The 15752-nt window shown below is 43.2% G+C and overlaps 1 protein-coding gene across 3 annotated transcripts in view; it reads left to right on the forward strand.

The window, feature by feature from the left end:
- arhgef10la (Rho guanine nucleotide exchange factor (GEF) 10-like a) overlaps nucleotides 1-15752 on the forward strand; it is a 148124-nt gene that overhangs the window by 38294 nt on the left and 94078 nt on the right. For all 3 annotated transcript variants that reach the window (XM_083939748.1, XM_083939749.1, XM_083939750.1), the window contains 4 exons: nucleotides 8076-8168; nucleotides 9042-9212; nucleotides 11389-11534; nucleotides 12460-12632. In XM_083939748.1, the coding sequence (XP_083795874.1) occupies nucleotides 8076-8168; nucleotides 9042-9212; nucleotides 11389-11534; nucleotides 12460-12632 (583 nt within the window). The remainder of the gene's footprint in view (nucleotides 1-8075; nucleotides 8169-9041; nucleotides 9213-11388; nucleotides 11535-12459; nucleotides 12633-15752) is intronic.

Here is a 15752-nt window from a genome sequence, read left to right on the forward strand (position 1 = left end):
ACCAGATCACACAGCTGACAGCCCTGCATGTTACTCCAGATAACATGTGTCCCTTTTCTTTCTGTTGAAAGGTTCCTCTGTCTGTCCCGCTGCTCTCACTGGCAGTGGGAAGACAAGCCAAATAATAAATTGGCTAGACACAGACACTGAATCAATGACAGAATTCATTATGTTAGTTTTAAAATATTCTGGAGGATATTCTATGGACAGGCACACCACCAGGGATAGGGTGAATTCAAGTCAATGTTTGAATATAAGTATCTATAATAATAGTGTTTATCAGATATTACCACGTAACAGATGAGCTACATTTGCAGGGCATTTAGGTGAGCATTCTCTGGGCAACATTTCTCCTTTCTTTTGCTGGACCCTGAAATATTGAAACAGAAAGTCCGGAAAAATAGGTTATTATTATTGAGACCAATAATGGTCTTAGAAGTTGTCCAATTCGTTGTTGAGGCAGCTGGTGCTTGAATGGCAGGACTTATTATAAACCTGCTGGAGGTATCATGGGCCTAATCCAATTCACATCAGCTTTGGAGGGCGGCGACCACTTGACAGGTCCAATGGCATATCCAGTTTTGCCCATTTCTTGACATCAAAAGCAAGTGTCAAGTGTTTTAACCCAAAATTAACTTAAAGTCCTCTCTACATGATAATCTGAAGAAAAAAAACGCTCTGCGCCGGCTGTTCCATTCATTTCCTATGGAAGAGGCGGTAGAGTCCAGTGTAGCGGCAGCGCCCAAGGTAGCAGCACACAGCGCTCAGATTTGCCTCTCTGTCGCTGCGCTCAAAGTTCAAATCAGTAGAACTTTGACCTCGTTGCCGCTGACCTTTCAAAAGCGTAACCAATGAGATAGAAGGGTTGAGTGGGATGTTTACGTTTCCTAGGCAACCAGAGAGGGACATCAAGCCGAAAGATGAAGGAAAAACGTATTTTTTGTGTGTCTGAGTATCCCGAACTATTTAATGTTACATCAAAGTCATATCATGATCTCGGAAGAAACCTAATGATTGGAGGTTCATAAGCATCGCACCAGGTTTGTGAATAGGCAGTTTACGAGCTAACGGTTGTTTTAATACTAACGTTGATTTAGCCGTTTACTGGGTCTCTGCACCCAACCTCACGGTGAATCCAGCGTAAAAAGCTTATCATATGAAGACCCCTTAAGGCACAGTTCCCTCATTTCTAGCACACCTGCACATGCTGAGGCTTCTTGCTGTGCTGATGAGGTTGCCTGGCAACCCATGCAATTCAAGATAGGTGACATTACCAGAAATATATTTTACAAAAAAAAGTAAAATGTTCCTGCTTCTTTTATAACAACTAGATGTGTGTCTTTTGCATCGAAATATTCAGTAAGAGGTGATTACAAGCAGAACACTGAAATTTGAAGATACTAAGACAGTCAGCTTTAATATTTTGTAAAGATGTTAGAATAAACTTTTATTCAGTAACTGAAATAAAAACATTACACTGAGACAACTTACCTGGGCTCAAGGAAACACCTCCTCTTTGCCTTAATCTTTTTGGGGCCACTGCAAGCATCAAGGAAGCTCTTGGTTGTTTGGACTTCAGGTTTCTTACCTCAGATACTCAAAAGACAGTGGTCAGCATGACAGAGGTGCAGCATTTATTGTGTCAACCTACATTGCTGAAGTTAGTAAACTCCAGTTTACACTGGATTTTTATTTGGGGTGGAAGCGCTGCGAAAAGCAGCCGCTGTCTGTTTCTACCAGGAGCGCATTTCTCTGGTCAACAAGCAATTTTGCTAGAGTGTGTGTGTGTGTGTGTGTGTGTGTGTGTGTGTGTGTGTGTGTGTGTGTGTGTGTGTGTGTGTGTGTGTGTGTGTGTGTGTGTGTGTCTGTGTGTGTGTATGCTCATCTCTATCGCTCTCTGTTTAGACAACTAACAAATGTGTGGAACAAGTAGTCTATGTCATAAGAAACAAAAACAATCAAACAGAAGTGACACCATGGGCACGTTTTGATACGTCACAATGTAAAAATTGGAGGAGAAGAGGACTGGGTTATCTGCGTTATCTGATGAGATTCACCCCCTGCTCATTGGAAAAAATAGACCAGACACTGAAACAATCGCCTCAGATTGTGACCTGTTAGCAGAGCTCCACGCAATTGAATAACAAGGGTGCTGATCGTCTCGATCATACTATGAAATGAGCCCCCCCCCCCCCCCCCCCTTCTGACTGACACAGAACTTTGACGATCAGAGATCGAAATCCCACAATGTGACTGCTGCTTTGACCCACATCTGCAATCTAACCAATTGGAATACAACATTGAACAATGCAGAATACACTAGCAGTCTTCATTTTACCCATCTCGCTCTGCTCAGGTCGGGTGTGGAGGTGTTTTTGGCTGCCTTTTTTCAGTCAAGTCAGTCAAGCTAAGCCCTCTACTGTTTGCATTGTGCTACTCTGCAAGTTATTTATTTATTTATTTTATTATAGGACTTAATTTTTTATTTTTATTTCTGTGGGTATCATAGATTGGCACCAGGAAGAAGATCAAACAGCAAGACCTTTGTGCAAGGATCTATGGCCAACAGCTCCATTTTAGCAAGCATTTCATATCCTGAGATCTCTGAAAAGGTTGAGATTATATTCATTACGTGTGGGACTGAGGTGGATGCTTGCATTGCTGAAATAAAGTAATAGATCATCCGCAAATAAGCTTAGTTTAAATTGCTTCTTACCGATCTCAATACCTCTTATATCTTTTTGTCTCAAAATTGTTTGAGCCAAGGGTTGTATATACATATGCTTCAGGAGACTTATACAAGGTTCTAATCATATTTATAAAACTAACTGGACGGTTGCATACCTCTAATACCTTAAACAAGTAGGACCATTCTATTCTATCAAACGCCTTCTCTTCATCGACTTCCATTATTGTTAAATCTATTTTATGTTTCTTTGCATATTGAGTGAGGGGAGAGGTATGTTCTGACATTAGTTCTTAAATCCCTATTGTGCCATCCTCAATGTATGTGCTGATTATATCTTGGCATTTAATTAAACGCCTCCTTCTCATCAAAACTCTGAAGACAGTCATCAGTTTATCCACAGGTTTATTGACTTGAAAAGGGTGAAACTGAGAACACAGCAATATAGCGCAACCAGACAAAAAGTTTACTGTAAATACGCTGTGAACATATTTTTATCTTGAATCAAATCAGTCCTTTTAAACCTTTTTAACGTACTCATATTTACATATGTATTGTGTATTTATTGTTTTTGAACTATCACTCTAGTTACGCATAGCGTAGCTTTAACTATACTTTAAACTCCTGCTGAGAGTACACGTAGCATATGTTATACATTAAATCAATGAAGACTAGCTTGGGAGCCATATCACATAATGAAATCAACTGAGAATTGCTTATCGACATTTTCCCCCGAAGTTCACAAACAACCTTTTGTAATGACAAATAATGAACTGTAATTGTACCTTAGCATAGATAACACATGCTGTACCAACGATGCTCCGTATAGCATAAGATGTGAACAGATGTTTGCTGATGTAAACAGATGGTGTGCAATAGCTGTTCTGTGTATAATATGCTCCCGCAGCTCTTACTCATGGCTTCCTTTTGCCACTTTCTGTGTCTCTTAAAGAGACACCGCCCCTAGTGGTGGTGTCATAAACATACTACTAGAACAATTTAACTAAATTATGGTAATAGAACACTCCCCGCCTGGTGGGATTAGACCGCCACTACTCAACAGTCCATGACATTTACTCTGGCTTGATCTCAGGGGCTACAAGGAGAACTACCTCTGTGATAGACCGCATTAACATTTTAGTCCCTTCTTTCCTGGAGACTTTGATCTCCACCTTGCATACTCTGCAGTCTTTGTTAGGGGGTACTTGAGAGGCCACCCCTCTTTAGTTGGTCGTCCTTGAGAAGCACAATGTTTCCACACTGAAGGTCATGCTAGGAAGACTGCCACTTCCTCTGTGGCTGAAGTAACAAAAGATATTGCCTCTTCCATTTATACCAAAAGCTTTGAGCCAGATGTTGGACTCGGTGCCATTGATTTTAATGGAGGTCTTTGACCTGATCACAAACTGGTGCAGAAGGGAGACTCACTTTCTGAGTGAGTAGAGTTGCCGGTGTAAGTATGAGTGGATCATCTGGATCAGTGGACATGGGTATAAGAGGTCTGGCGTTGATGATAGCGGCCACTTCCGCCTAAGGTTAATGAAGCTTGATGTATCCAGAGACTCGATGACCTCGATGTGAAGAGCTCTTACACTCATACAAGTAAAGAGCATGACCCACCATTCACTCTGAGCAAGGCCACCTGGAGTCCTACGTGAGGACACTGTCATCGAGCCAAAAACGGCAAGGCTGACATTTGTGAACAGAGGTTCAGTTGAAAGGCGATCCGCAGGAAGATCTGCCATTTTCTGTGTTTTAGGTGTGCCACGAAGTTTGCGACATGTGACACACCCATAAATAACACTGCTCACACGCCTTTTTTCCGCTCACTATCCAGAGTCCTGCAGCACGTAAGGCACCTTCGGTGAACAGTTGTCCCTGATGTTGCGTTTTCTGGTGGTAATGTCTACCGAAAGTGTTGCTATATGATGCTTTCTGGGAATGATGAGAGGATTTTTCTCTCCTGGCTGAAAAAAACCATCAACATCAATAATGGGATGCAATGTTCTCAGAGGACTGTCCTTAGGAGGATTTTTCCCTTTTCCTACACAGGTGTACTCTTGGGCATATGTCTCTTCTTGAACTGCAAGGATGATGATTTTCTTGGCCTGAGAGAGTTCCTCAACTGAGATTGCTGTATGGAAATGATGCCAGCCTTTACTGCCACCATCTTTGATGGACAAATCTGTCTTAAATGCTCTGTATAGCATAAGATGTGAACAGACATTTGCTGATGCAAACAGGTTTGCAATAGCTGTTCGGTGTATAATATGCTTCTGCAGCTCTCACTCATGGCTTCCTGTTGCCACTTAAAGAGACACTGCCCCCTAGTGGTGGTGTCATAAACTTAGAGACTTAGACTTCTCTTTATTGATCCTTTGGGATGACTCCCGCTAGGAAATTAAGTTTCCAGCAGCTTACAAATATATATATATATATATATATATATATACACAAAATACAGTTTAGGATAACCAATAAACTCTTAGTCAAATATATATGAAGTAGATTTAAGAATACAGCCTCCCCCTCAGCTCCCTCTAGCAGGACTAGTCGCAGTGACCAGATCCTTCATCTTGGAGGTAGTTAGTGTGGCACCAGAGAGCAAAGTCCACCACCATACTCCGATACTCCTCCTCTCTGTCATCCCTGATACATCCCACGATGGCTGTGTCATCGGCGTACTTCTGTATGTCACACAGCTCCAGTGCTGCTGACCACAGTGTAAGACGTGGTGTCCTTCAGCCTGACGTACTGTGGCCTGTCAGTGAGGTAGTCTCTGACCCTGTCTACCAGATAGGGGTCCTCTCCCATCCTGTCCAGTTTGTCCTGAAGTATAGGGGGCTGGATGGTGTTAAAGGCACAGGAGAAGTCCAGGAAGAGAATCCTTGTTGTGCCGCTTCCCTTATCCAGATGGGAGTGGACTGCAGCGTGTAGAGGATGGCATCCTCCACACCAACATCTGTCGTCTAGATCAGGGGTTCCTGAAACTTTTTCAGCTCGAGACCCAAAAGAGAAATTTGGTGTCTTTCCAAGACCGAAACTTACAAAAAATACATCATGAATTGTGATCAAGAGTGAGGGAATCACAGAAGTCACATTTAATGTTACCTTAGCCAGAGAGCATAAACACATTTTTTCAGGTCAAGGTGTGTGAGAGGAGAAAGAAAGGGGATTAACATACAGTATCTGGGCTGTATATATAGACCAGTATAACAGAAAAACGCTTTTATTGGCTTCTTGAATTTTTTCAGAAAAGGAATTTACATATCATAGCATTGTTCATGTTATGTCCTCACACCAAGTGAAGGAGGAGAAATACCTCAGGATCTTGTTTGTGAGTGAGGGGACAATGGAGTGTGAGACTGACCGGAGAAAGAAAGAGAGCTGAGCTGTAAAGCACAGCTTTTTGGTCAATCTTTATTCCTACCCTCACCTATGGTCATGAAGGCCGGATCAAATAACTAGATCGGAGGTACAAACGGCCGAAATGGGTTTTCAGGAGGGTGACTGGCGTCTCCTTTAGAGATAGGGTGAAAAGTTCAGTCATTCATGAGGAACTCAAAATAAAGCCCCAGGGCCTTTTTCGTTAAAAGGAGCCAGTTGAGGTGGTTCAGGAATCTAGTAAGGGTGTTTCCTGGACGCCTCCCTAGGGAGGAGATCCAGGCACGTCCAGCTGGGAGGAGGCCTCAGGGAAGACCCAGGACTAGGTGGAGAGGTTATATCTCCACACTGCCCTGGGAACGCTTTGGGGACCCCATTCAGAGCTGGTTAATAAGGCCTGGGAAAGGGAAGTTTAGGGTCCCCTGCTGTAGCTGCTGCCCCTGCAACCTGACCCCGGATAAGCGGGAGAAGATGAATATGAGTATGTTATGTTACTCTGCTGATTGGTGAACCAATAAAAATGGGTCAACAACCCATTTTGGGTCCCGACCCTAACTTTGGGAAAGACTTAGGTTGGCAGTATTTGTGTAGAATGGGAGACAGCCAGGAGAGAGTGAGAGAAGTGAAATGCCAGAGTCTTATCTTCCAGGGTTAAAAAAATAACATGACAATTTGTACTTGATGTTCGCAAAAAAGTTATTTACTACATTAAAGATTACTATTCATCCCCAAGGAGAAATGAAAGAAAGGTAGGAAAGGTGTACATCACATGAATGTATGGGGGGGTGGGTATCGGATAAAAGAAAGCACTTCCCTCACTGCGCTCCTGTGGGAAGCACATTGTGGGATATGGGAAAAAACCCTGCAAATAAAACAGAAAACTCAAAACAGTTTGCATCAGGGGTGAGGGAAAAGGTCAGCAAGGTTTCCAGTGCAGACAGGCATCCTGCCGTGTAGCCGTCACAGGCGCAGCAGGCGGACCTCGTTTGTCGCCCTGGTGGGTGAATGCTCTACATCCTATGTAGAACAGCAATACATTGAGTATATTTGATGAATCACCCACCCCAATATCAATATCAGTCCAATTTATTTTGTAATACTTAAAATCTATCATAAATGTATCAGGTTCGAATCCCAGCTGGGGCCCTTCTGTGTGGAGTTTACTTGTTCTCCCCGTGTCTGCGTGCATTTTCTCCGGGTTCTCCGGCTTCCTCCCACAGTCCAGAGACATGCAGGTATTAGGTTAACTGACTCTAAATTGCCCGTAGGTGTGAATGTGAGTGTGAATGGTTGTCTGTCTCTGTTTGTCTCTATGTGCCCTGTGATAGACTGGCTTCCTGTCCAGGGTGTACCCCGCCTCACGCCCAATGTCAGGTGGGATTGGCTCCAGCCCCCCACGACACCAATAACAAGCGGTTGAAGATGGATGGATAAATCATACATAAAATGTATCATCTTAGAAATGCAAAACTAGTTTATCAAAACTAGTTTTACCCTAGTATAACCCTAAGGAACAATATATTGGGCCTATAGTGATTGAAAGAAGAAAACCGACTGTATAACAGATCATATATATAAGATCTCTTAAGTTTCAGCAACAATTTTTTCCCTTTTTTATTTCTGTCTCAGTTGATCTTATCCAACCTTTACTACCATATCATCTATTAAATGTGCCCTGTGATTTGCCTTTTTATACTGATGGTGTCCTCGTGGCACAGACTTGACACTGTACGAAACCATCTTCGCCTGACCTACGCCCACAGTAATACATTAGACATAACGCACTTAAAAAATCTCCTCTTTCATACTCTCAGATGACTAACAGACCCTGATTTTCATACCTTATTCACCCACTCACACGCCCACACAATGTCCGTAGAGGATTCTGACAAGCTCCTCTTAAAGTAGGAATAGCATAGTTTCCTCTTAATTGCCTTTCTGTGCATGAATATATATCCATCTGCATTTTCTGTTTTAAACTTTTTTTCCCTCATTTTGTTTCCAGAAGAAGCAAGCATCTAGTGTTGACCGGATCACTCTGTATGGCCTGATGGTCAAGCCCATTCAAAGATTCCCTCAGTTCATACTGCTTTTGCAGGTAAACACTGTTGTTTGCAAAGGGCTATTTGTTTTAATTAAGTGAATCCCTCAAGTTTCATAAGCTAAACACTTACAATATGAGAAACGGGTGGAATTAAAGCTTCAAGCACACATATACTAATAAAGATACAAAGCTGCAAGGTCACAGAATTGATTATGGATTTGAACTTATCTAAAGTATAGTAAGTTATACCTCACATACTTTTACACTAGGGTTAACTGGACCTGGAAAAGTAGCTAGCTACACCAGTTTTTCATATTGCTGGCTCTACATCCCGACTCTTCCACTTTCCATTCTGAGCAAAGATTTGGATTTGAGCTTGACTTGCTGGATCTGCAGAAGCTCATTTCATCCCTGAGTAGGCGTTGATTATCCATAAATTCAGAAGATAAGTTATGAATGTGAATCAGGCATTTTCTTCTAGCCTAAACTCAGGACTCTAAATAGGAAGTTTGTACGTTAAATCATACAGTACAGGGAACTGAGGTACATTTGAGATGCATATCAAGACAACACCAAGCTTTCACTGTGTCATGGATGCAGGACAAATATAGACATGCAAGCCAAAGAGATTTGACTTGTTTATTTTAGCTAACACTGCTTTCAAATGGGTAGAAATTGCAATGGAATGAGCTTTACAAAGCTTACACAACCAGTGTGATGTACAGTACACAGTTAAGTCCCCTGGAATCTGGGACAGTCACATACCTAAACTCAGTATTTGACCTACATTTGACCAACCAGAACACATTTGTTTGTTACAATTCAAAATATTGGAGGATACAGAGGAAAGTATTGAATGATATAGTGGTTTTGTATTTCTTTTAACCTTGCACTGCAAATTTAAAATAACCTTGTGACCTTTTCTAGGACATGCTTAAGAATACACCAAAGGGACACGTGGATCGTCTGCCCCTGCAGCTCGCACTGACAGAGCTGGAGATGCTGGCTGAGAAGCTGAATGAACAGAAGCGAGTAGCCGACCAGATTGCAGAGACTCAACAACTAGCCCGCAGTGTCAGTGATCGCCTGCTCAGTAAGGTGACTGGATACACATGCACTGCCTTGTGCACATGAAGGCACACTTACAGACACATATGCCCCAATCATATCAACTGTGATGCAGTACCTGAGCCTTTTAACTCCACTTCGTTGTTATCACTGTGCGTCAAGCACTTATAAATTAAGCTAGTATATAGCAATCACTTATATAACTTTCCAACAAATTAATCTAGGGAGGCATTTTTTTCAGAGAAAGGATCTCCCAGAAATGATGCCCATTATCATCCCTAAACAGTACCAAATGCAATGGCAAAGGCGTTGCCTCTCCATTACCACACTGAAATTACAGTCCTGCCGCTGCAAATCTGAACAAATGCTGCTCTGAATAAGAAGAATTAGGGGGTAAATGAGACATTTAATTGGAAACTGTAAGAGAGCTATCTCTTTCACCCTGTCGCTCTTCCTCTCGCTCCACTTTACCTCCCTTCTTGCTTACTCTCTTGCTTACTTTCTAATTCCACTTATACACTCTTCTTCTCTTTCACTAGTGTGACTGCATCTTCCTCTGCCCCCCCCTCTCTCTCATACCTTCCCCCTCTGTTTCTGTCTATCAGCCCTTGCTTTCCAGGTCTCTGAGATGAGCTGATTCGGCCAATCTCCTCCACTCCACACAGAATTCCATTTGCTGCGGTGACACTGCAGAATTCCAATAGGAAACAGTCTCCTCTATTGCCCCCATAACCACCCAATGAAATATTCATTCTTTGTCTCAAAGTATCTAAGTCGCCACAATGGGACAGATAACAATGTGAGTGAGAATAGGTTTTGCACACACACACACGCACACGCACGCACGCACGCACGCACACACGCACGCACGCAAGCACGCACGCAAGCACGCACACACACACACACACACACACACACACACACACACACACACACACACACACACACACACACACACACACACACACACACGCACACACACACACACACACACACACACACACACACACACACACACACACACGCACCTATTCTCGCAATGCCCTCTGTGCCTATTAATGCTTGGAAACTTTAAGGGTATATTCTAATAGCGGCCCACCTCTTGAGGGAGTTGTATGGTTTCGTGGCCATCAAACGGCAGTCCTGCTTGGACTTATGACTCATTTTGTGTGCTATCTGAGCCACAGCCAAAATCAGCTACAGATTGCCTGCAGATAGGACATCCCCTTCTCTAAAAAGTGGTCACATGTGTTACTGCACTGCAGGTTGTAGAATGGACACAGCAGAGGGAATCATATTTTGAAAATGTGTGCCTTTTTGGACAAGCACAAAAAAAAATCAGGATGTGAACTCCATATTCGGACTTTGAAGCTTCTGCTTGTACTATACATTGTGATGAGCCTGGCTTAGATTGGTGCAGTATGCATAAAACTAAATGTATTGATTAAGGCAGTCATAAAAAAAGGTTTACCAGAGTGATAAAAAAATAAGGATTTCTCTTATTTCTCTTTGCCAAACATATGGAATGCTGGAAAACACAGCATGTGCCAAAATACTGTAGCATAAATTGCATCTGTTATTGGTTTCATTAACTGTGTTTGTGTGGGTGCATGTATGTGTGAAGGTGTGTAATCAGCTGTTTGTACATATACATCAATGTGTAGTTACTTTGTGATTTGGTGAGGTTTGTAAGTCCCAGTGATTGTAAGCTAAGCCAATTTGGAATGGTGGTAGTTGTATGGTGGACAGTACAGTACAGACAAAAAGACAGAATTATCTGAAGTGTTGTAAGTATTTAGAAAAAGAGAGTATATGGCAGCTCCCGATTTGCCCCTTTTGTTTGTCTTTAGGTCCCCTCATCACATGTGTGCAGGGTAAAGATAGTGAAAGATCATGTGCATTCTCTCTTTTACCAAGTTCACTGTATGAACAGGGTATAGGTGTGTGTGTGTGTGTGTGTGTGTGTGTGTGTGTGTGTGTGTGTGTGTGTGTGTGTGTGTGTGTGTGTGTGTGTGTGTGTGTGCATGTGTGTACGTGTAAGCACATTAAATGACCTTCAGCAGCATGAATGTGTTGCTAGTCCCGTATGAGACATCTTTTCCTCCAAGGCTGACTACTGTGTCCTCCAGGCACTGAACTCTAGAGGACTGGTCCTTTTGTGATGCTGTCTCCTCCGCCTCTGATCTGATTGCTGTGTCCCTTTTAGCAACTGAACTCGGAACAGGGGTCACTGGTCCTTTGTGAGACGCTTATTGAGACTGTGTACGGCGATCGGGGACAAGTCCTGAAGTCGAAGGAGAGAAAGGTCTTCCTCTTTGATGAAGTACTCATCTGTGCCAACATAAATGTCAAGTAAGTCCCTCTTGTAGAACAAGTCCAACTAAATGCCCTTGCATTCATAAATACTTTGCTTAAGTTTTCATAATCAGTACTGTTAGCATGAAGTCATCTGTAAGTTTTGAAAGGAGAGTCTGAAACTGCACAGAGAAATAGCTATAAGGTGGCACAGGGCTCTAATGTGATGCCCTAGGTTTTGTAAGGATGTTTTGGCAAACGGCATGGGGAAGAGAAATAGCTGCTAGGGGTTTTGAGCACTATCTGAAGTTGCAGGAGCTTTATCAGCTTTAAACAAATGGTAGAATGCCTAACTACAGCTACAGGAGTCCTAGATTACTGACATAAAACATTTTTTGGTTTCTTTCCAATTTATCTTCTGTGACAGCACCATTGATCACATCTCTCTCTTTCTCTCTCTCTCTCTCTCTCTCTCTCTCTCTCTCTCTCTCTCTCTCCCTCTCTCTCTCTCTCTCTCTTTTTCTCTCTCACAACCTCTCTCTCTGCCTCTTGAAGTAAACAGGAAAGGGATTTTGTATATTTTGCAAAGCTCCTGTCAAAGATGTTGCTTAAAGCCCTCTTGTTCAGCCTTCAAAGTAATTATCACTCTACGTCTCATTCAACTTGAGTGTCCTGGAGTTGACTTTGCCTGCCCTCCAGGATCTTGACAAACCGATCCCAATGTTGATTGTCTGCTTGATTACAGGAATACATGAATAGCAATGAACTCCTCCTCACAGCCAGGGGTGCAATTTTGGCAGGGAACATGGATGATCATACAGATTCTAATCCCCATTCCAGAGTCTTCTTCATGACATTTTCTCCTCCTATGGAGAGCTGAGTGCAGTGCTGTTAGCAGGATGCGGATAGGGAGGGGATTTCTCTCAGGTTGTTTTTTTCTTCTAAACTCCCTCCTCTAATTTTCTCTCTTTATCTCCACCAGGGGGCCTCCGGATATCAGCAGCCTGGTCCCTGTCGGCCCCAAGTACACCATGAAGTGGAGTGCCCCCCTACAGCAGGTACAAGTAGTTGAGGTGGGGCAGGAAGGTTCTCAAAGCAAAGATGCCTTCTTCCAACAGAGCGGGGCCAAGCGGCCAAGTGGTGCCTCCACTTCAGGTAGTGAACCAGTCCTACTTTCATTTTACCATGTTCTCTTGCCTTCCATTTTTAGTCTAGCCTTCTCTCTTCATTTTTATTGTATTACATCATACACCATTGCTTTTTATGCACCTGCTTTTTAGCAGCCTCGTCCTGCTTTTTGAAATCGTTTTTAATGGGTGTGATTTGTTTTGCTCACTGCTTTTGCGTTGCTAAGAACCTTGCACTTTTTTTCCGCTCTATTCGCCTCATGTTTTTGCAGGAGCGCCCTAAACTCCAGTTGAAAAACTTCAACTTCAATGGAGGTGATAACAACAACTGGTAGCTTACAGTTCATGGTTTGTGTTAAGACAAACGCCAGCTCACTATAGATGTCACTCTAGGTAAACTGCAAGATCCTTTTGATCATTAAGGTTTCATCCTTTTACCCTGTGTTGTTTGTGAACTGCAAACAAAAGTGGAGATATCTGTCAGCAATGCAAAACAGTGTGCAAAAAGCTAAACTCTCATTGAAAAACAGTTATACACTGCCCCCGCTAAAAGCGCTCTGTCTGTCAGGGTCAGCTTCAACAACAAAAAAAGTAGTGCTGTAAGCCTCACATTTTGCAGCTCTGTCTGATCAGGGCCTTAAGCATGTATACCTTTATTAGTCAGAGCATAACCCAGCTGCCTCGATTTGAAAAAACTTTAGGTCTACTCCTGTTGTTTTTAAATGTGCTATATACAGTAAATAAAACTGACTTGACTTGACTTCACTATCTCATTCTTCTCCCCACATGTCATCCTGTAGGTAATCTCATCATTCGGGCTGACTTTTAGTCTCAGCCTCTTACTATGACTCAGCAAGGCTAATCTGTTTCTGTTCTCAAGTGTCCCGTGGAGGGCTGTAGATGCATCCGCGTTGCTTGTCACTCTGATTGAGGATGTGTTTGTGAGGAGGATAGTGATGATGGTCACTTGTTCCAATCTGCCTTGGGTGTTTTATCTTCGGGAGAGATATGGGGGTAGAAAGCCCCCTGCCGCAGCATCCCCACAGTCTCATTTCACTCTCTGATAGACCACAAACACATCTAGAGTGGAGTCATCAATCTGCAGAGATTATTCCCTCCCTTTCTAAACCCAATTAGAGAGCCAGTAGCAGTAGATAGGAATTGGTGGTTGAAGCACTAGTTCTACCACCACCCCCCACTAAACCCTGGTGTATACAGAGCTTGATGATGCCTGATAAATGTGCCATGGGAAAAGGGAGATACAAAGCCTTATCAGGATGTAATGGTACAGGCTTTTTAAAGTTGCAGCTCCATAGCTTAAATATTTATGGTGCCTTCTTCAGAGCTACCCATGTCGTGCTCAGCAAGCAGCTACTGTTTTGAGAGCTGGTTCAGATTCTCACTGGATTAGTTTTACTCAGGTAGTATATCCTATCCATATACTCACAACTTTGCTTTGGTTTTGGGATCGTTTAAGGTTAGCTCCCAATGCAGCTGTCTCTCTTCCATTACCTTCACCTAACTCTGCAAATAATTTGCCCCACACAGGGTGCTGAATTCTGACTCTGACCTTCTTTCTTCTTCTTTTTCACCTTCTCAACTCAGCGCAGTTACCTTAATCATGTCTATGCAGAAACCTCCCTGAACAATTGTGGGACACTTTCTCACTCGTTACATCCCATGATGTCATTCAGTGGGACGTCTAGTCTGATGCCTCAGCATGGCTCAAAATGGAGCAATTTTTCATCTTCTGCAGGCCCTAGTGCCGTCTTTATTCAAGAAAGCTGGCCTTTAGGGAAATCCAGGCCCATCTTTCTTGCTCTTCCCTTCTGTCTATTGGTGTCCCTGTCTGTTATCACCGCCAGTTGTTTACTGTCACGCTTTCTTACTTTCTGACCCCATTACACCTCCCTTATTGCTGCTTCTCTTTTGACCTGCTGTCAGGAGTGCAGTTTTGTCAGAAGTGTACCAGTGGGCTTTGGCTGTGGATCAGACAAGGGTTTTGATGCAGGTGTGGAAGCTGCATTGTCTTTAAATCCACTGGCTCGCATCACTGGCACAGCAGCTGAGTGCTAGATTGCTGACTTATTCCAGAGAAAGCTGGGATGGACAACTCTGGGCTCCAGTCTTCCACACCAGTGAGATACGTGCCTGGCGGCCGATGTGGATAGCCATGTCTGAGTGTGAAAACCATATCCTGCCTTACCAACGGGATTACGCTGGATTACAACTCAGCACATTCACCTCTCGGGCCATAGCCAACAGCAGGCCCCAGAGGAATCAACGAACCTGTTCGAGGGTCCAGGCAATCCCTTTGGGGAAGACAGGAACACATTGTTCTTGCAGCTCGCAGCACACCCTTTTATATTCAAATGTCTCACCTATTGATTTACTTGCACAGATGACAGATGTCACAGCTGGCCTGTGACAAAGATCCCATTAAACCCCAAAAGCTACGACAGAGCTCTTTAAATGAACAATACAAGCCCGCCGCTCTCCTTTTTACACTCTCTCTTACAGCTTTTCTCTCACTCCATTTATGCACATACAAAGACAAAAGACGGCAGGTCCCTGCGGAGGAGCATGCCTCACTAAGACCGCCTACCGGCTCAGCTCTTCTGCTACTTTATTATGTGGCAGTGCCACGATGACAGTGCAGGACAGCTCTGGAGAAAAATCTACCTGCAGAATTTAATTAGGCAGTTCTCATGGAACCTGCTGCTGGGAATATGTGGGCCAGGGGAGCTAGGATGGAGAATGGTAGACCGGAGGAGGCACAGCTATCGATTCGCAGCAGTAGGAGAGAGAGACTTTGAAGGCAGTGGGCCTCAAATCGATGCTGAATTTTACGTCTAATGAGACACCTGCATTCCTTTTGGCCAGCAAAAAGGGCATCATAGCTCCAAATAACAGTTTCTTTTCCTGATTTTTTTTACTTATAAATTCATTCTCTGTAGTTCAACAAATAATGAAGATCGATCCATCTGCACATCGAACCTCTTTTATTAGTGCCACTGGAGTTTCAGTGAAAGCAACTTTTCTTTCTGCAGTTCTCAGAGACAATGTCATTGTTGTCTGTTGGTGTGTAGAACACTTTTAACCTAGAACTATTGTGTATATTGCATGCCTACATTAGGATAGTTGGTCC

This window comes from Echiichthys vipera, assembly GCF_963691815.1.
Source record: "Echiichthys vipera genome assembly, chromosome: X".
In the NCBI taxonomy this organism is placed as follows: Eukaryota; Metazoa; Chordata; class Actinopteri; order Perciformes; family Trachinidae; genus Echiichthys; species Echiichthys vipera.